The sequence below is a fragment of the Sinocyclocheilus grahami genome, unplaced genomic scaffold (assembly GCF_001515645.1).
Source record: "Sinocyclocheilus grahami isolate Dianchi unplaced genomic scaffold, SAMN03320097.WGS_v1.1 scaffold251.1, whole genome shotgun sequence".
Lineage (NCBI taxonomy): Eukaryota > Metazoa > Chordata > Actinopteri > Cypriniformes > Cyprinidae > Sinocyclocheilus > Sinocyclocheilus grahami.
Window position 1 is genome coordinate 718,502 of NW_015505430.1, and position 23,386 is coordinate 741,887.

General features: G+C 35.4%; 1 protein-coding gene across 1 annotated transcript; it reads left to right on the top strand.

The window, feature by feature from the left end:
* Positions 1-20: 20 nt before the first annotated feature.
* On the top strand, positions 21-16,286 carry LOC107598395 (cytoplasmic phosphatidylinositol transfer protein 1-like). The gene is made up of 10 exons (XM_016289717.1): positions 21-698; positions 2,316-2,464; positions 6,874-6,962; positions 7,135-7,142; positions 7,280-7,351; positions 10,472-10,564; positions 12,739-12,894; positions 12,988-13,051; positions 14,263-14,349; positions 15,267-16,286. The coding sequence occupies exons 1-10, from the start codon at positions 651-653 to the stop codon at positions 15,425-15,427; spliced, it is 927 nt and encodes a 308-aa protein (XP_016145203.1). The 5' UTR covers positions 21-650; the 3' UTR covers positions 15,428-16,286.
* Positions 16,287-23,386: the final 7,100 nt, after the last annotated feature.

Consider the following 23,386-nt stretch of genomic DNA (forward strand, 5'->3'; position numbering starts at 1 on the left):
AAATTAAACTAGGACTGTGAGTACAATAGATGAAAAAGATGGAGAGCTGGTATTGTGCTGGAAAATCAGCAGAGGAAAGTAAAGTCAGGTAGAGGATGGAAGGGGTGCAATGAGGGAGGGAGGAGAGAAAGAATAAAGAGAAGCACACAAGAAAAGAATGCACACAGAACGGAGAAGAGGGGAGGGAAGAGGGAGGGGCTAAGAGCATGGCAAGGTTACACATGAAAACTGCAGTCTGTTTTCTTCTTTGACACTCTACTCTACTTCAGAAGTAGAGAGAGGAAGCTTCATTTTTGCTCTTATCTCTGCAATATCACATTAAAACAAATTAAAAACAGAACGGAAGAACTGAATGCTAAGGAAGCGAGTACATTCATGACACAGAGAGCCAGGAAAGAAGGAAAGACAGACAAAAGACAGAGAGACTATGAGAACAATCAAATAAACACGGCGGCTACACATTGGCAGAGTTTACAGGACCAGCTTTGACATCAGTAAAGTGAGACAGGAAGAGGGGTGCAACACTGCTTTACGGAAACCGCTTGACAGTTTCATACGCTGACACAGTTTGAAAATAGGAAACAGACGGTTAAGAGAAACAGAAAAAAAGAAAGACAAAAGGATAAAACAAAGCCCATTTAAACCAAACCATGTTGATGAAAGAATACCGGATATGCATGCCGCTCACTGTCGATGAGGTAAGTTTGTGACTTTTAACATGTTTGGCATATGTTTGTGTGTACAGCAGCTGTCCCTATGGTTAGTGGGTATGAAAGTAAACCTTAAAAATATTTTTATTCCACTCTGTTTACGCAGATGAAACCTTAATGTAGTTCTGTGTACATGTCTGTGGGTTGTATTACATAATCTCTCCATTTCAGCCGTTTTCTTTACCTAAACGGGTCTGACCAGTTATGTCCTTTCATTTTGAAGGCAGGAGTGAGTTATTCACCTCAAGGCTAGGAACAAAACACAAAGGCTTTTAACCACAAACAGCTTGGGATTTCTACAAGGGGGTCAGGGATTGTTTAGTCTATGTTTTACCTTCGAGTAGCCAACTTGTGCTCGTTCAGATCAAACAAGTCCCCACAAGCACACCTGACAAAGTCTGCCTCAGAATTCGTCTATGGTCTACATCAGCACTACACCTCATAGTTTCCAGACAGGAGCACCACCCCCTTTTTCTGGAGAAGCTCTGTTGTGCGTACAGACAGCATTTTTCTCCAAGCCTCACAAGGTCTGTCTGTCGTCATCATCGGTGACAATGATTGTTGGAGTGAGTTTTCACATTAACAGATTACAAAAGAATTAGTCCTCAGAAAAACAGCGGGAACCTTGCCAGTGCTGCCAACACAGTTTTTCAGGAGAATATGTGGGAAAAATTATGTATCCAGAACACTTTAGTCTTTAGAGAACAAAACAAAAACAAAACAAAAATATGGCAGATGAGAGATCAAACACTCAATGACAAAGAGTGACGTTTAAGTGGAAGGGTTTGGTATTTATGGGAGTTTTAAACTCATGAAGTTCATAACTTTGTTAATAATCCTTTTTAAATATGTAAATTAAATGTTTATATATATATATATTAATATATATTTTTAAATAATATTTTACATTTATGTATATTTTAATATTATACATTAATACTGTATTTCATTTCATAGATCATGGAAGACATTCTCAAAAGCTTCAAAATCATGACATTTTTTATACTGTTAATATTGTTTTTTATTTTCAGAAAAAAAATTGCCCATAAACATTTTTGCATTTTCATGTTAGCACATATCATAACATACAACAAAATGTTATATTACATTAATAATCAAAGCCTTATAGCAAAACAGCACATATAGAAATTTTATATAATTTCATTTAAATATTTAATTTATAGATGTTATATTTATATATTACATTTCATGAATCATTATGGAAGAACACAATTTCCTATACTATTTGGCTTAATTCGACAGCATTGAAAAATATGTATATTATATATTATATTTTATACATATAAGGGAATAAATTGTCATAATTAGTCAAAAACAATGATGTAAATATTTATGGTTTGTCTCAAAGCTTACACTGGATAAATTTCTTTGAATTCTGAGAATTCAACTTCCTGTCATTCCGATTTGAATTCTAATTTAACATTCATATGGCCAATTCAATTCACATTCCAGCTCATGAGCTGAAAGTGAGTCATTTCTTAGAATTTTGCTCAACCCAGCTATAAAACAAGTCCAAAAAAAAAAGATAAATGAAACATATAAGGTCACAAACAGAGGTCAGCAATTTCTTTCTCTCTTCCCAAGTACAAGATCGGCCAGTTATACATGATCAGCAAGCACAGCAGTGAGCAAAGCGGGGGAGGCGAAGGGGTGGAGGTCATCCGTAATGAACCCTGCACAGACCCCAAACATGGAGCCGGACAGATCACAGAGAAACGCATCTACCTCAACAGGTGAGATCGCACACACACAAACACACACACACATGCACGCATAAGCGATCCTGTTTCTTTCATGGTTTACATCACCCACCTGCCAACGTGCCAGCGATCAGCTATTATTGATGACTGCAGCTAACACCTTTACGCATGCAGCAGAGCTCCGTCCATCGCTCACTTTCCCTCCAAATACACCTTCTCTCTTCCTGTCGGGCTTCAAGCAGAATTACACATCAACAGAAGATCACGTACACATTCAGTCTGATACCATCCCACGCCGTGAACATGCACACACACTTATAGTAATTGCCTGTTTTCTTGTGTTCTTTACACTCTCGCCCTACAAGGACAAAACACACACACACACTGTCATTAGATGCTGTTGTGAATATGAATTACTGCACCTCTAGCAGTAAAACATTTTTTTCAAGCCATTAATGTGTTAGCAAAGACCAAAAGGGCAGAGCATTAGTTTCTTATGGTCAAATAAATCTTATCGTGGAGCATGTGAGTCTAATTCAAATGCTGATATTATCGCAGACGAGATCATTATATGCTGTTTAGAAGTACATCACGCTGAACTGCTGCATTGTAATTATGAATAATTTAACTTGTATTGTCAAGATACAAGCGTCCAAGGATTGTAATGTAATGGCAGATGTTTGGTGGGAATGTGCTGTTCCGTGGGACACACTGTGGAAATGTCTGTCACTTCAGGAATGGGAAAGAGAGAGTGTGAGAATGCGTAGCGCTCGACACAACTGGCTGACCGTGAATGATCTACTTCTTCTCTTCTCCACCCCTCTCTTCTCATCCTCTGTCCATCCATCCATCACTCAAGTCCTCAGGCTGTAAATCTCAAGCACTGTCTGTGCTGCCTTATCTTACAGTGCTGAGTTCATTATCTCTCTCGCTCTCGCTCTCTCTGTAGTGGGGTTTCTTGGACTCTGACTGTGTTTTTGTAAGGGACAGATGGCACCAGACACCTCTGGAAGTGAGCGTTATAGCTATTGTGATGGCGGTTTGACATCTTAACCTAAAACACAAGCACATATGCACCTCTTCAGTAGCCCAAAAAAGTATCTGGACACTTTGGACAAACTTTAAATGACTGGTATTACACAAGATACAAAATATCAAAACAAACAGCAACTGCAAACAAATAATGCAAGACATTTTCTCAGAGCTTTTTTCAACTTGTTAACCACTGAACAATATATACCACAATTCATTAATTTTTTTAAGACGTCTCTTACGCTCAACAAGGCATTCATTTGATTAATATAAAACAGTATTATAAAACATTAATATAAAACAATATTACTAAAAACAGTAATATTGCAAAAACAAATTATCCATTTTAATATATTCTAAAATGTAATTCATTCCTGTGATGGTAAAGCTGGTTTTTCAGCAGCCATTATTCCAGTATTCAGTGTCACATGATCCTTTAGAAATCATTCTAAAATGCTGATCTGGTGCTTGAGAAACATTTCTTATTACTATCAATGTTGAAATTTAAAAAAAACAAAATTAGAAAAAAAATGTTCACTATTCTCTGATAAATGGAAAGAACATTATGTAACATTTGATAACTTTTGATTGATTTTATGCATTCTTGCTGAATAAAAGTATTAACTTCTTTACAAATAAATCTTACTGACCCCAAACTTTGGAGTGATATTGTATATATTGTTTTGTCATTTAAAATCTAAAAGTTTTTCATATAGCAATATACAGTTGTGGTAAAAATTTTACATACACTTTGCAGTATCTGCAAAATGTTCATTATTTTACCAAAATAAGAGGGATCACTCAAAAATGTATGTTATTTTTTATTTAGTACTGACCTGAATAAGATATTTCACATAAAAGACATTAACATATACTCCACAAGAGAAAATAATGGTTGAATTTATAAACGTTACCCCTTTCAAAAGTTTACATATAGTGGGTACGGAAAGTATTCAGACCCCCTTAAATTTTTCACTCTTTGTTATATTGCAGCCATTTGCTAAAATCATTTAAGTAATTTTTTTTTCCTCATTAATGTACACACAGCACCCCATATTGACAGAAAAACACAGAATTGTTGACATTTTTGCAGATTTATTAAAAAAGAAAAACTGAAATATCACATGGTCCTAAATATTCAGACCCTTTGCTCAGTATTTAGTAGAAGCACCCTTTTGATCGAATACAGCCATGAGTCTTTTTGGGAAAGACGCAACAAGTTTTTCACACCTGGATTTGGGAATCCTCTGCCATTCCTCCTTGTATATGAGTGTCACAGCAAAGGGTCTGAATACTTAGGACCATGTGATATTTCAGTTTTTCTTTTTTAATAAATCTGCAAAAATGTCAACAATTCTGTGTTTTTCTGTCAATATGGGGTGCTGTGTGTACATTAATGAGGAAAAAAAAATTAAATTAAATGATTTTAACAAATGGCTGCAATATAACAAAGAGTGAAAAATTTAAGGGGGTCTGAATACTTTCCGTACCCACTGTATGTTATGATTGATACCTAATACTGTGTTGTTACCAGGATGATCCACAGCTGTTTTTTTTTTTGTAGTTGTTCACGAGTCATTTGTTTGTCCTGAACTGTTAAACTGCCCACTGTTATTCAGAAAAAATCCTTCAGGTCTAACAAATTCTTTGGTTTTCCAGCATTTTTTTTGTTTTTTGTTTTTTTGTGTATTTGAACCCTTTCTAACAATGAATATATGACTTTGAGATCCATCTATTTTTTACACTGAGGACAACTGAGGGAATCATACGCAACTATTACAAAAGGTTCAAATGCTCACTGATGCTCCAGAAGGAAACATGATGCATTAAGAGCCAGGGGTGAAAACTTTTGATCAGAATAAAGATGTGTACATTTTTCGCATTTTTCCTAAATATCATATTTTTTCATTTAGTACTTCCCTTCAGAAACTACAGAAGATACTTACATGTTTCCCAGAAGACAAAATAAATTAAATTTACCCTGATCAATTTATTCTTAGTGACGTGAAGCCAAATATGGTGTCCCATACTTGTAATTTGTGCTCAGCATTTCATCCATCCAAGTGCACACACACAGCAGTGAGTAGTGAGCACACACACACACACACCATGAACACACACCCGGAGCAAAGGGCAGCCATTTTTTGCTGCGGCGCCCGGGGAGCAGTTGGGGGTTTGGTGCCTTGCTCAAGGGTCTCACCTCAGTGGAAGACAGCACTGTACATTCACTCCCCCCACCTACAATCCCTGCCGGTACCGAGACTCGAACCTGCAAGTAAGAAGTTACAAGTAAGACTCTAACCATTAGGCCATGACTGCTCCCTACAATGTGTCGTGTTTCCTTCTGGAGCATCAGTGAGCATTTTTACCACAACTGCATATTATTTATAATTTTAGTATGTTAATGTTTTAACACTTTACATCAAGGTTTAATTTGTTAAAATTAGTTAATACATTAGGTATCAATATTTTACAGCATTTCTTAATCTAGGTTTATGTTAACTTTTAAATATACAATTATACACTGTTAATTCATATTTATTCATAATACAGTAATGTTAATTCATACAACTTGAAATGCTGAAAATTAATATTAGAAATGAACATCAATCAAGATAATGTAGAAATTAACATTAACCTAGATTAATAAATGCTGTAAAAGTATTGTTCATTGTTAGTTCATGATACCAGTTGTAGAGTAAATCATGAACTAATGGTAATAAAATGAACATGATTTGTAACACACATCTTTAAGTATAACAGAAGTGTCCAAATACACTGTGCATAGAGAAATGTGACTCTGGACCCCAAAACCAGTCATAAGGGTCCATTTTTACGATATTGAGATTTATACATCATCTGAAAGCTGAATAAATAAGCTTTCCATTGATGTATGGTTTGTTGGGATAGGACAATATTTGGTCAAAATTCAGTTTTTATATATTTACAGTAGGAAATTTACAAAATATCTTCATGGAACATGACCTTTACTCAATATCCTAATGATTTTTGGCATAAAAGAAAAATCAATAATTTTGACCCATACAATGTATTTTTGGGTATTGCTACAAATATACCCCAGCAACTTAAGACTGGTTTTGTGGTTCAGGGTCACAAATATAAAACGCTCCACTAGGCTTTTAAACTACTAAGAAGTTTTTTGTCCACCAACTTCACCAGAAAGATTTCGATGGATGATCAATTTGAACAGTTTTCCTTGTGATCACAAGCTAAATTCAACTGTTAAACTGCATGGTGCATTACTGCATTATGCTAGCTAAATTAGCACTAACTAGCATATACCCACATGGAAATTCATGCTGGATTAAGTCCAGGCTGTTTATGTCTTTGTTTAATATGTCTCTTGTGTCACAGCATGTTCTTATGTTTCCCTTTTTGTCTCTGTTCAGCAAACTGCCAACCTGGATAAGAAAGTTTGTTCCCATGGCTTTTTATATCACAGAAACTGCCTGGAACTTCTACCCTTACACCATAACAGGTCAGTTTAAGCATTATGTTATAATAAATACACCAGTGTTTGAATATTAACGTACCATCACATGGCACATCCATCTTGTCTGTTCAATGCACCAGTAACCAGTTGTGACCTAACACCATATTTCTCTTCTGCATTCCTCTCTCCTTCTCCGTTCACTGGTGTTTTACTATAGAGTACACGGTAAGTATTCTCACATGTCAGCTGAAACTCATGCAGTTTGCTCTGGGCTCACTGGCCCACTGAACATACAACATAATCACTTCCCTCTCTCTCCTTCTCGTTTTTCCTCTCTCTCATATCTTTACTCCTTCCAAAAGTGTTCCTTCCTACCGAGGTTCCATGTCAAGATTGAGACGAGCTTTGAGAATGACAACGGTTGCAGTGAAAATGTGAGTGAGAGATGGCAACACACACACACACACACTCGCACACAGTGTGTGTTCTTACAGGAGATAATCCTCTTAAAGGAGGACGATTCATCAGCAGCACACGTAGCTCCCGTGTCCTTGTAAATGGCCATTGTGCTTGTGTCTGTCTCTGAAGCACTCAGTAGAAACAGTCAGGCAAGATCCAAACACTTCCTCCTGTGACATACGACACCAATGCTTTTAAAGCAGGGCCTCAAACTACTGGTATAGGTCATTTTGTTCAGACGTGTAGTAAAACTAGGTCTCTTGTATTTAAAGGGGTCATATGATGCTGCTAAAAAGAACATTATTTGGTGTATTTGGTGTAATGAAATGTGTTTATGCGGTTTAAGGTTAAAAAACACATTATTTTCCACATACTGTACATTATCGTTTCTCTTCTATGCCCTGACTTTCTGAAACGCGTCGATATGAGTGGCGGCTAGAGTGAGTGGAGGCGGGTGAGCTTGAGAAAGGCGCGGCCGGCGGATTCGACGAAGGAGTGTCTGGCGGGCTTGCAGCAACCACATGTGACGACCCCAGGCTGGACTCCGCTTCGTCCACGGTGAAAGCCAATCCGGCGATCCACAGCGCAAAGTTGATGTATTTCCTCAGCGACCAGCACGGATCAGCTCCAGGCATGACGAAGCGATATCGTCCTCTTTTGGAAGACCAAACTAAGTAGTTTCGCTTTCACAACGAAACACACAGCGTCTTCACGACGTGGCTGCGGCGGCAACAACAATACTACAGCGAAAATAAAAGTTACGCCTTCTTTCATTGCGTGAACATTTAGACATGTGGGGGCGTGTTAGAACGAGCCGTTTTAGGTAGGCGTGGTTGACTCTTAACTTTTATAAAGAATATCTCTTTAGATTTGAGACTTTAGCCTTTGCAACTTTACAGATCTTCTTTATGCACCAAGAGCTTGTAACACTTCAAAGAAAATTGAAATCGCATCATATGACCCCTTTAAATCAACAGAGCAGTTTAAACCAGAACTCACTGTGATGTGCCTTCAGTTAATGAATACCACATTTTTATTTTTGGTGCTCAGCGCAGCTACACTACCATTCAGTAAAATGGGGACACAACTTAAAACCCCATCCACATGTTTTTACTGTGTTTTTGATCAATTAAATGCAGTCTTAGTGAGCATAAGAAACTTCAGTTTATTTTGCCCATCTGAAACAAAATTATTTCATTAACAAGTATGCAAATTGGATGATTTTTATTTATGGTCTTAATATCATATATATATAGGGATGCAAAATATATTGGTACCAATATCGGATAATGGACAATATTAGAGATACAGTTAGATATTAGAGTAGACAAATTCATTTCTCAATTTTATACATTTTTACACTCCATGTTATTCTTTAAAAACACAAATAATTTAACAATTAAAAACACAAATGTAACACTTAACACAACACTGTAATCTAGGAAATGTAAAAAATATGAATATCCATTTTTCATACTGTACAATATTATTTTGTTAATGAATTTAGCATTTAAATTATTTTAGTTTTAAGTCTTTTATATTGTACTCATTTTGACAAAAAAAAAACAGCATAATTTTAATATCGGTCATAAGCCATAAGTTAATAATCTTCATCTTATCAGTACCAGCCAGACTTTTAAAACTGTGCATCTGTAAATAAATATCTTCTTACCATGACATCAAATGTTTCTGGTTTCTTAATGGGGAAAATTGCAGTTCTCAGGAAATACAATCTCATGAGTAGCTCCAAAGTATTTCCATACATCAATAACCATAAAAGTGCACTAATAACTGCATAAGTTTTAGATTGTAAAAACATTTTTTCAACTGTCCTTCAGGTAATGAGATACTCCTACTTTAAAGTGAACAAACAGACAATTTATTTAGCCGTGTTGTTATTCAGAGTTTATACTTAGTACTTAATTGTGATGAGTTGAGTTATTACTGGTTTGCGGTGTGTGTTTGTTTGCATGCAGCGAAAGAAAGAGAGAGGCAGTTCTCTGTTATTAAGAAATGAAACATACGACTTAAACAAGATCCAACTTGCCACAAAGCGGCTCAAAGATTTACGAGCAAGTCTGCCTGTGAAAAAGAAAGTGAGAGGGAGATGGCGGGAGAGTTTTGTTATTGATACTTTTTAATTGATACAATTTCCAACTGACCCAACTTTCTCTCCACATACAACAGCAGACACACCCTCATTCACATACACATTTTAATATACCGTACAGCTTTTGTACCTTTTTTTCTAAAAGTGTTTTACATAAACACTAAATGAACAACAAGATATCCGTTTTGCATACAGGCACATTCACACAGCAAGTTTCACAACTCCAGCACAATCAAACAAATGAAAATAATAACTGGTGCAACTCAAAACATCAGACGAGAGGAACAGTAAACATTACAACAGCTTTTCTCACGAGGAGACTGCAGATAAAAAAAGACAAACAGAAAAGAACAGAGGAGAAAAAGAGCAGGAATTTGTCAAATTTGTTTTAAACCAAAACAATATAAAAAGACTAAATATAGTGTTTAAAACAGAGAGACAAAATAGAGAACCCCACTTATTTTATTAATTGCTTATTTTTCAATCATTCCCTTAGATTCCAGCAGGTGCAAAAAGCACCTGCAATGCTGCACATTCAAGGCAGCCTTTGTTTAAGTTAAGACTTGTTATCTGCTTTCTTTCTCCGCTGGCCTGCAGTAGTTTGCATAATTCAGTACTTCTGCCTATAGTAGGCTTGATTTTGCACTCTTTGTTTCCATGTTTTTTGCATTCATTCTCTCTGCCTACGCCCTACGGTCTCGTGTTATGTAGTGTGTCAAGGTTCTGTAATGGGCTACAGAATGTTTAACCGGTTGCATTGTGTGGTATTTTATATCAAGATCGCTCAGAGCACTGAAAAAACTTCCCATTGTCTTCAATCAGATGCAGAAGTTGGTGAATTTGTATTCTTCTATGTTAACAAAACTTTAAGTTGCAGTGTCATTTTTCACTTGGACATTAGGGACTAGCTGGAATAAGAAAGCAGCATGTTCTTTGGTATATTGTTGGATTTGTCTGACCATGCTGTCTGATGTCTCATGTGCAGGTGTTTGGTGATGACCCCACTCCAAAGGACAGTGTCTGCTTTTTGGATATTTTGAATGATCCAATCCCTGACAAGCATTATAAGAAGGCGGAGGTACATACATATTCATATAAGCATAAATACATGGCAAAACAAAATCTGGGTTGGGTAAAATTCAGAATTTAAGAGTGGGCTCATTTTCATTTCATGAGCTGGAATGTGAATTGAATTGGCCACATGGCACAGGACGCTAAATTGGAATTTGAATTGGAATGGCAAAAAGAGGAATGTATGGAACAGCATCTACATTAGAGGAATTTCATTAGTCCAACGCAAGTTTTGTCAAAACATAAATAAATAATTAATTTTGACTAATTATGCCTATTTATCTCCCTGTATAGGCTACATTTTTTTTCTCAGCTCATTAGACTAAACAGAGTCTAAACTGAGTGCTGTCACATTAAAACGATACATGAACATGTTTTATTTCAACATACAGCAGGGGTTTTCAAACATTTTGATGCAAAGGACCCTCTAAATATAATGATCCCCTTGAGAGAGACTTCCTTCCTAAAATATAAAGCAATTATATAAGTAAAAGACCAAATTATATTTTTGAGATAAATATTAAAGGTGACATTAAAGACATCATGTTGTTTTATCTAAATTATTTAACAGGCTTTATATTGGTAGTGTATTAAAATCAACAGAAAAGTAGTTGTGATTTATCTGATTTACTTAGAAATAAAAGGCAGAATCAAACAGTAAAAAATTTAAATCTTTCCACACTGGATTAGTTTTTTGTTTTGGTTTTGTTTAAAAATCCCTACTACATTTTTTTTCAGTCACATTGTTTTCAGAAAACAATGTATTACACATTGTTTTCAGAAAACAATGTAAGTAGCATTTCAAACACTGATTGTTAATATAATTTAATGTTTTTAATTATTTATAATACATTTTAAATTATTATAAATGAAATGTATTATTAAAAACAACACTTACTACAGATATAATTGCTTGTACTTCCTTAAATTTAAAATACAAATCTGTACTATGATCATCGATCAGATCAGAATGGTGAACAAATTTGACTCACAAATAAGCATCAAGTGTACTGTGTTCTCCTGGTCTTTATGCCCTTACAGCAGTGCAAATGTCTTCAAAGCTAGCATTTAAATGACACAACAGAGATATGAGTCTGTGCACACATGTACAGAAGCAAAAACCACAAGACAAGCATTGCATAAAAACCACATTCCTCAGTGTGCTCTACTTAGAGATACAGTTCGTTTGAATCTGCTGCTTTTACAGTGGACAAACTATACATCAGAGGAAAGCATGTTTCCATGTTACACTCTCAGATTCAGTCATGCGCAGCCTCAGATCCATTGCTGTCATATGCCGAGTTAGGAAAAAGACAAATCCAAAGGATTAAAGTTTTCAATGAGATAAACCAAGTAGGGATGGGTGAATCAATGTTCCAATATTATATTATATTATATTATTATGACTACAAGTTGTTAAAAGACTAAATCAATGCTAAATAGGGAAAAAAAGAAGGAGCTAGCTAGTGTATGACCAAAAGTTGGTTTGTAGTTACTAAATGTTTACTTCCTAATAATTAAAAAACAAATTTGACAATTGTTACAATATAACAGTTAAATGGTTGAGCTTGATAAATGAAGTCAACATTACAATTTGCATAAATATTGACAAAAAAAAATCAAATTATTCACTTGTCAAGCTTTAAAAGGGTCCAAATTATGTTATTTTTTATGTCACAATTTTAAGGAAATTTTACACTTTTTGTAACAGGAGAAAATCATGCATGCACCAACAGGGACACATCTAAATATTAAATTTCTCCTCATTAAAATTAGTTAATTATTCATAACAGCTTGTATGACAATTAACTGAATATCAATTCCACAGATCATATACCAAAATATTTTCATTGTAAAAAAACAGACAGTCCACAAAACCACTCTTTTAAAACAGTTCTGATACCAAAATATAATACTACCTACTATTCGTGCTAGGTTCATTTAGGTTAATTTTAGATAATAGTTAATCAAACATATCTAAAAGGTCTCACAACCAAAAGCATAAGAATTGTGCCTCTAACGCTTTAAAAATGTGACACTACATGATCCACTGTGAAATGTATGTCCACCCTGCACAGTAATTCATGCGCAGCATGAAACACACACACACACACACACACACAAGAACAAGCAATGATCTGCTCACTCAGCAGGTAATGTGTATGTACTTAAAACAAACAGGATCTGAGCAACTGGGTGTCACAGAAAACAGGCCGGGGACCCCTAGTGGATGGCTGGAGGAACACCACTAAACCCATCATGTGCTCCTACAAGAGAGTCACCTGTAGCTTTGAGGTCTACGGCTTCCAGGGACGAACAGAGGACTTCATTCATAGGGTACTGACCATAACATCCCATGCATTACATCATGCTGTTTAGTCATGTAATCCCATCATCTGTCATATTATGGAATGTTATGATTCATCATAGAACATTCGTGACATTCTGTTGGTGGGACACAGACAGGCAGTGGCATGGATTGACGAGTGGCATGGTAAATGAGATGTATTGCAATGCTTCATTACCATAATTAACCACATGTTCTGTTAAAGCTGAGGTCCGTAAGTTTTGCCTCTTTGTTGCCATCTCTGTTTGAAAGCCTGCAATTGCAGCTGTGTGCGGAATTATCTTCCTTGTGTGGATTGTGAGCTGGCACGGCTCCAGCGCGGATGAATCTAATGTTTTGAGGAGTATGTGTGGCAGTCAGTCACCGCACCGGTGTGGATATTTACTGTACTTCGCAATCACAGATTCTAGCCTACTTCTTGGCATATATGACCTAAATAAGAATTTTCACCGTATATTGTAATCTGAACAAGTAAGTAACAAGTCTGCCACGTTTGTTCTGACCAACTGAGGAAAAAAGCATTACAATAAATCGCGCTACCAATGGTGATTTAATCTAAAGATCAGTTAGCTTATATCACATCAAACCATGCAAATTATTATTATTGTTATACTTTATTCTCAAATGATTAATGTTAACAACATCAGCATTGCGTGACTATGAGTATATTGTGTATTAGTGTGTAGATTTCAATTTCTGGACACAGTCTAATCTCTAATTGTCATACCATTCAAATTTCATATTAAGAAATTATTTTAACCCAAAAGGCAAATTATGCTCCCTTCGAAATGGTTTTCTTTCAAATACAAATCTTGTGTAATCCCAGGCTATCTGTAATCAGAAGCACATTTATAACTGGAATATAATTTAATTTCATTCACATGTGTTTCATAAACACATAATCCTTTATGGATTACAATCCGCCATCAAATTGATACATTTAATTATTCCAGCTGCTGTGAGAAAAGGCTATAAAGGATCCGCCACCTGCAGGATCCTCACATGCGATAGCCTAGTAGCCGGGACAACTTCTTTATGTTTACAATAGTGACGTAATGATGCAGTGGCATGCTCGAATTTCCCGTGAAAACCTACCCCTACCACTCAAATTAGAAAACATTATTATAAGCTAACCGTTGTGAATCGGGCTAAAGTAAGGCAATAGTTTTGAACACTGGTTGGTCATGTACTTGCTCAAATATTAATTTCGGATAATTTTTAACCATAAAAAGTTACGGACTGCAGCTTTAAGTACACACAAAAATCCTGATCCCTTGTTTGGTACTCGACATGTACGACATCTATCTTCATTCTTCACAAATACACAGTAAATGCATAACAAATATTTGTGCATGCAGGAATGACACTCGAGCAGGTGAGAGAGTACGAGAGAAAACAGCAGGAGGACACCAACAGCAAACTCAAGAGTGACATTACCTGCACAGGTATGCTGAAATTATATTACCAGCAGTGAACATTTTGAATTGACTTATTCATGATTTAACATCATATCAGCAGCAATGGCTATTCATGGCAAAATCAACAGTATGATTATAATATCAATACACTGTCTACATACACAGAGTCAACATACAAAAATATACATATATCTTAAAATGAACAATAATAACTATAGTAATAATAGCAATTCTGTATAATTTTTCAATTTAATGTATGATAAACATTCTAAAAAATATTCCTGGAGAAACCTTTTTAAAAATGTCCATTAATATATTTCTGAATAATGCAGTCTATTAAAATACCCTTTTCAGCAAATATGAATGAGTGAGTCTTGAGAGAACAATGCACCAAACATTTTGCATAAATTTTTTTTTATATATTGATATATATATATATATATATCAATCAGTATCACAAATTTGGTTGTTTCATTAATGGCCTAGAAATAGTGCAGAACCATAAATATTTTTAATTCATTTTCATTATAACATTTCCAGATTCAAATTTGAGTGTGAACAGATTTTAGCCTTCCTGTAGCTTAAACAATAGAGTGTGGCACTAGCAACGCCAAGGTCATGGGTTCGATTTCCAAGAAAAAAAAGAGCAATTGATCAAATGTACCGCTTGAAAACACACTTTGGATAAAAGCATCTGCCAAATGAATAAATGTTAATGTAATGTAGATTTTACAATGTGAACTCACTGTCCTCTCTCAGTGTCCACACTGCCCTCTGTTGGTGAACGTTTTATACTGTATCACAACTGTTACAGTTTAGTCAGCAGATGCAACTTCATTATTAATATGGAAGTCATCATGACTCATCTAACAACACTTTTGCAACACGTTACGCTAAATCAGAAGCACTTGTGACAAAAACTGATTTTCTTCTCTGCTTCCCAGACTCTGCTCCTCCAATGCGACCCAGCTTCACTCGCTCCATCTCGGTTACGGATGAATCGTCACTGAAAAAGATGGGGGTAAAGACAGTAGACATTCCAGGCTCTCCGTCCCACCCTTCCTCCCTCAAAAGTCCCGTGAGATTAAACTCTACCCCGAAATAACACCCATCCTCACACCGCATCGACCACTGCCAGTACCAACATTTATCAAAATTCTGGACTTGGACATTCTCTTCTAATCAAAACTTAAAAGACATTCAACATTGTCACTCTCTTGCTCAACATTCCAACTGGACATGCTTGTGTTCCATACAGAGGCTGGCATTTGACAAAAACACCTTACTGAAGAATTGTAAATATTATGTAAAAGACTCTGGCTTCTAATGAAGTGAAACCATTGTGCCTTATTTCACGTTTCTCACAGACCTCACCAAAATGCATTGAACAAATGGTCTATTCCACTGCCTATGAACATGAAGGGGACCACAGACGTACCTGAACACAGATGAAAAGCCTCTATTGACATAATCAATAGACTGATTCAGTGTAACCCGATCATATGGATTATGGCAATCGTGAGCGACTAGCTGAAATTTCTAGTGGTTTACGAGTTATAGCCTTTGACCCTGTATCAATACATTGACGGAACGCAATTGATTGTTTAGTCGTGCAGCACATAGCAAGAACATTATCAATAGTACTTTGTGTGATAAGACTAAAGGCTACAATGGACTAAGCATTATGTGTTATTTGACATTGATGTAACACCTGTCTTTGTAAGATGCCACTGCGATATTCTGTGTTTGTCTCTGGTTATTCACATTAAAGGGGAAGTTTGTCATTTCTGCCATTAGTTGAACAAACACGTAGCCCCACCCCAAACTCACATCATTAGTTGATATGTCAAACCATTCAGACAAACAGAGGAATGTTGAAAGTGCATTTCATCACATATTTTTCATAATAAACTTTCTAAGGGATGCATGATACTCTGGTTCCACACTGGTTATTAACCTTTTTTTTTTTTTTTTCAATCGTCAGATATATGTAATGCTCTTTTGCTCTATTATTACATTAAGATTATCTTTGCCATCATGTAATGCTGACTTAAAGTTCAATTTTAAAAACAAATCATTTAAAAACACTGTTAAATGTAATTTCACAACTTTGGCAAATCTGAAAATTAATATACATTTTACATGAACATAATGTAGTGATCCCTAAATTCCCTATGTGTGTGTGTATACAGTAGACACATTAAAAACATTATTTGAAATATTAAATTTGTCTTTTTTTAAATGTAATTTATTCCTGTGATGGCAAAGCTGAATTTTCAGCAGCCATTACTCCAGCCTTCAGTGTCACATGATCCTTCAGAAATCAATATGTTGGTCCTCAACAAACATTTCTTACTATAAACAATAGTGAAAACAGTTGAGCTGCTTAATATTTTTGTGGAAACCTTGATACATTTTTTTCAGGATTCTTTTTTGTAGAACATTCTTTTAAATAGAAATTCCAAACGTACAGCATTTATTTGAAATCTTTTGTAAAATTATGAATGTGTTTACTGTCACTTTTGATCAATGCAAATGTTACTGACCCCAAACTTTTAAACTATATATATTCACTTTTTACAAAAATGTTAATCAATTTATTGGTATTAGCCAGTTTTAATAACACTGCATCCATAGGGTATAAGTATACTTATAGCAAGTATACTTGCTAATAATTCTTCACTTTGTGAAGAGTAAAAAAACAAGCATCAATAAAAAATGACTTCGTAAACAAAAGTCTGTGCGTAGGCATTCTAGGAACTGCATTTTTGATGTCATATTCCCCTTTTCTTATCACATATAATTGCAAAGATCCTTGGCTGCTTCCTCCTGTGGCTATTACTATATTCATTCATTCCTAGCATTTTATTTCCTTCTTTTTATCTTTCTCACGAAGGGATGTGGAAGACAAAGATTGAATCCATGTTTCCTGAAGTCTTCTAGCAGCGCTCAAATGACTCCAGGCTGTTCTGTTACAGCTCTGGCTCTCTTTCTTTCAATTTCTCACTATCTTCAGCATTCTCTCTTCCTTTCCCTTGCTGCCCCTAGTTCACATCCCAGTTTCTCTCTCTCAGGAGAACATTTCTGATGTATAAATTTCATTAGAAAAAAGCTACAGCAGTACCACTAGTGCAGGCAGAGTAAAAGCATAATTCAATAAAATGCCTTAAATTGTACCTACACAATTTTAATTTCACTTAAACGTAATGCCACTATCTCTTTGCCACTATGTCTGCGAGAAGGTCTTATAGGAAGTGGAAAGGAAGTGAAAATCTTTCAAAATATAGTAAAAATTAGTATAATCACTATACTACACTATTTTAATAATATAAAAATAAATCTGTTACACTGAATGACGATGGTTTGTTTCACTCAATGACATTTTGCCAAAAAGGGAGAAAATACTGGTGTTGAAATGTTTTTAGTATTAGTATATAACATTAAATTAGTTTTAATAATATTCCTGAGTAAATGAAAGCAGGTGCATATGTTGAAAAATAACAAGCACGCTTACAGTAGCTTGGTAGACTCTCTTTTCAGAAACAGTGGTAAGCTATTATTCTGATTATTAAGATACTATTTTCTAGCTACTGGCTTTGCATTTACTTTTTGCAGTGCCTAGAAACTAAATCTAAAATAAATCAGTAACAAAAAAAATGCATTAAAATATTATACATTCCTCATTTATCAAATTGCTATCTATACAGTGATAATTGTAATATAATGGATGACAGAATAACAGAGAATTTGCATTACACCGTATGACAAAAACTTTACTTTGAATGACGAAATCTCTACTTCAGCATACTGTATATTGCAGGCTATCAATCTATAATTAAACAGTGAGCTTGACCAGTAAAGTTAATCACAGTTATTCACAACATCTACATATTTTTCAAAATAAATCTAACAATAAGTATTTTGGGGCATTTCACCGAATGACATGTGGTTTTGCAACTTGCCACACAATGAAAAGGTGAAATAATATATTTAAGAGCAATAAATTAACTTGGCTACAGCACCACACAGTCCTCAGGGTGCATTTTGATGATCTACAGCATATCTAGCTTCATTAATGTCATTAATATCTGACCACCTATATTATCCCAAAGTGATCAACTGCACTGAGATACAGAACATCTATCTGAACTGTGTTCCACAACCGTTAAATGTCAACAGACAATACATATTTAACACTAGACATACCTGAGTGACAACAAACATCAAAGTTTCACACAGAAATCACTGTAAACTGCAAACTGGATCTCACAACAGAGCAGATGTGCTGGTTTGAAGACAGAAGACTGACCCAAGCCCTGCGAACTAACCCTCATATCAATGCCTTTTTCGTCTGTCTCTAATCGTTATTATCACATTAAAGTATAGGTGGGTTAAAAAGATCTCAAGGGTAATTTATGAGCAGTAATTATATTGCAGAAGCCATCTCCAGCCGACACCCGGGCACACGCACAAGCATCCCCTCCTGCAAGCAAATGTAGAGAGTTACACATGCACGCACATACTCCCCCAAGTGGGTGGGAATGTTTGGGAGGCATTCATTGAAATTCAGGCCCTAAACATAGCAATCAGCACAACCATAAAGGACCCAAATTTAATTGGCCCACCCAGCCCATTAATTACATAGCCAGAACTGCATGCAGCACAGCATATGTTCCCTAATAAAGCACAACTGATCTTAATAGAGATGTATTATTGATTCACAAAGGTGGAATTAAACTTTTCCATATAAGCAGAGAACCCAAAAGCGCACACTGAGATAACTACATATTCACACATATAAACATAAGCTTACACACATGTACACTTGCATGTTGTCATGGACACAAACATGAGTAGAAAATTGTTAGTAGGCCTATGGTCATTATATGGGCATTATGTGGATGCACACACACAAACAAACACACAGGACATGACATACAAGTCTCAAAATATGTCATTACATAATGAGACATTACCAACAAGCAGCCCAAAAGCCTCTCCACCCGAAACATGACCGTAATGTTTAAAGTAATGAGATCCTATCCAGAAAACCAGGAAATCACCATTTTCATCCACACCAGCATTTGGCTTTTAATAAAACATAGGCAACTCTGCCTATAACTCCTTTTTTCATCCATGTCTTCTTTTTCCTAATTTCTTTTTTACAGTTTTCATTCATTATCATTTTCCTTTTTGTGTATGTGTGTACACATACAAATATATATTTATATCTTCAGGTTTCCTGAAGAATCACAACAATACAATTATAAAATCCAGAAGTCCATGACATGGAGTATGTCTGTATACCATATATACATATAATTTTCCTGCAGAAGCAAAACAATAAAATGACAAAAAGCCATAAGTTTATGTACACATAAAAACACACATACACATGTTTACTTAGCTATCTAAATAGGGACATTGCACAGCCTTCTATTGTTTTTAATGTACAACTAATACAACTACATACTATAACCTAACCCTAACAGAAGCATTTTTACAATTAATTAATTAATGTTATCTACTTTATTTTATACCACTGTTACAAAAGTGGATTTCCCCAAAATGTGAGTTTCTGATGGATGGATTTAGCTCACTTCTGGATACAAATTGATCAAAATGATCAAGTAGGTACACACACACACACACACACACACACACACACACACACACACAGCGCGTCGCGAGTGAACTCTCGCGAGGGGAAAACAGGAACAACAACACTAGACGGGGCAATACAAACAAGGAACACAGCCCACCCCCCCCCCCCCCCCCCCCACCCAAAGGCCAAAGCCTGTCATTTTTTTTTTTTATATTTAACAAAGGGTCATTGCACACTTGAGGAGTATAAATAAACAAATGATGCAATCATTACATCATCAAAGCTGTAAACCCCCACTTCTCAATTTAGAAGAGCGAGCTGTAGTTAAATTACTGCACCAGTTTTCATGATGTAGCCTACCTGCCTGCCTTAGGAGGGCAATCGAATCCTTCGTCCTACTCCATCAACAGAACATCTCTGGGTGATTTGAGAGGTTTGACTATAATCAATATCAGTTGTTCATAGATTTATGATTAAAAGCGCTGTGAGCCATTAGCAGTTTTAGAACTTCAGCCAAAACATCGACGCTGAATTAGACACGCCCACTGTTGAAAAAAAACGCCCTTAAAGGGGTCATATGATGTTGCTAAAAAGAACATTATTTTGCTGTGAGAATGATGACAGCGATTAAAACCACTGGAGGCTGCGGCAATGTCGCCGCAAATCGCTAGCCTATTACCGTTAACATGCAAAATGATTGAGAGGTAGCGTCGCCACTGATATAATTTGATGGATCGCAGTCACATTATTTATATATGTATTTGTTTGTTTGTCACAGGTGTGATATTGTACGACACCTAATTCAGTGCGATCTCTCAGGTGATATTTTAAGTGTCATTCCATAAAAATTGCTTACAGCAGCTTAAAGGTAATTATAGAATGAATTATTCAATAATTAGTCCATAGTTCATTAACTCAGTTAACTGAATTAATTACGATGGGGAAAAAAATCGAATTTTCCAAAAATACAAAATATGGAACACACTTTATGGAAATACTGAGTAAACCCGGTTGCAAATTTAAACTGGTAATGCATTGCTGTTCGTATAATCTTGAAACACCTCCCATAGGAAACAAAGGGCCCTGAAGCGCTTTTCCAATGTACAGATTCTCAGATCAGTCAGGACCCTCGTGGACAAAACAGAAAGGCAGACCTTCAGTAGATGGGGGAGATGGTTGACTGTGCGCTCATGAATATTTATTAGCCGGGAGGGGTGATCTCCCTGCAGACTTAATTCTGCAGCTCATATCAAAAAATGTCATTACAGTGAAACTAAAAATTACTAGACAACAAAAAAAACAGACCCTCCATTTCTCTCTGTCTGACCTACAAATTTATACCCCGTCTCTGCTGCACTTTGTTGCATTCAAACACCATCCATTACATCATTTCAGAGCTTAAAAAAGCTTAATCATATTAAACATGACTGCGCTTAACTGAGCGTTAAGTCCTTGACCGTGGATCAGAACATTTCAATTGAAACGGCGCAGACTGAATACAACAACTCGTGCTGAATAGAACTGATCGGCTGGACAGAAGGAGAGATTCAAAGCTGTATTGACCTTGTATGCTTGGCGGTGTTGACATATGTAAGGTAATGATGTGTTGGTCATTATGTAATAATTTTCTCTAGGTTCATTTGGCCCCTACGGTTCCACCTGTTCAAATAGGCACCCAGCAGGGACAACAGATCCACCACAATGTGTTTCTACTCAGCTAACGCTCAAACACTAACACGTGGCTCGCATGCTTGTGTCTGCTTCATATGCTGACCTCTACTCTATGATTCACCGTACTTAAGACAAAAAAAGGACAAAGTGAAAGTGGGAAGGACAGGTCAGGTGCATCCTGCTGTCCCACAGCTGTAACCACTTGTAGGTGATTCTACTCTCACGTCTTTCCAGATTCAATGTCACACCAATATATCAATGTCTTGTTTTTTTGTTTTTTTAGGTCATTATGAAAGAACAAATGAGCTTGTATGTTTATATTGTAGGTTCCATAGCATTGTTCACTTACACTTCGGCATAAATGGCATGGAATATCAACAGCAAATTATGTTTGATTCATTTTAATGTTTATTGCCAATGTAGGAGTTTCAATTTACATGACAAATAGCTATATAACAACGGCCAACAAGAAATGTAAAAATAAACCCATTTAAATGAGTTAAGTTTGATTTCTATAAGCTCATTCTAGAATGTATTTTAAAACGTGTTATATAAATCTCATATAATTTATCACTAACTGACTATAATACATTTTGTTTGATTTTGGAGACCAGGATGATGAAAATGAAAAGTGAGAGGCTGGGGTAAACACTAGGGCTTGATATTGCTTGCTGGCCAGTGATTATATATAGCCTATGGGTTTTTATTTTTTCCAAGCAACACTTACAAGGTGCTCCATTTCCTCTTATTTTGACAGCATGTGGGTTTCTGTAATTTGATTCATAAGTCATCTAATCACTGTAAACGGTAATCATATTAAAGGTCTTTTATTTCTATTGCTTGTTCATGTACTTCTCTACAGTTGTACCAATTAGAAATAAGCTACAGGGGTGAAATCACTATTATACACTATCACCATCTTCCTGAAGTGACAGCAGAATCTGAAAGACACTGTAAAATGTAAAGGAATTAAGAAGTTAAAAACAATTTTTTAGGTAGGGAGGCAAAACTTTATGAATGGTTATAATTTCATTTGAGATTATATCAAAGGATGTTTATGACCAAATCTGAATCAGCAGGTTCTCTTGTTTATTCGATATAACATCCACACAAACGGTTCATCTACATTACCGTCCAAATGTTTAGGGTCATACTTTTATTCTGCAAGGGAACATTCAATTGACCAGAAATGATGGGACATTTTGAATTTATTTTTAAAATAATTTATATTTCAAATAAATGCTGTTGTTTTAAACTTAAAAATATTTTGGACAAAAATATTAATATTTTCAACACTGATAACAATTAGAAATGTTTCTTGAGTGCCAGATCAGCATATTAGAATAATTTGTGAAGGATCATGTGACACTGAAGACTGCAGTAATGATGCTGAAAATCACAGGAATAAATTACATGAAATGTTAATATTAAAATATATACTATATTAAAATAGTGCATTTAATAATTAATTATTAAACATAGAGTAAAATAGTAATATTGAGAAATTTTATTACCATTTAAAATAACTGAAACATTATAATTTTTTACAATATTACTGTTTCACTATATTTTTGAAAACGCAGCATTGGTGAGCATTCTTCTTTCAGAAAAAGTATTTTGAATCAAAACGTTTTCTGTATGTTTACCATGTGTCATTAAAATGGTTTAAAGAAATTGGGAGGACTGGGGTTGAGGATTTGGCATTGGCAATGTAACATTGTACCAGTAAATTATATTAAATTATAATAAATTAAAGTTAAAAAGTATTAGATTTACATTTTACATTTA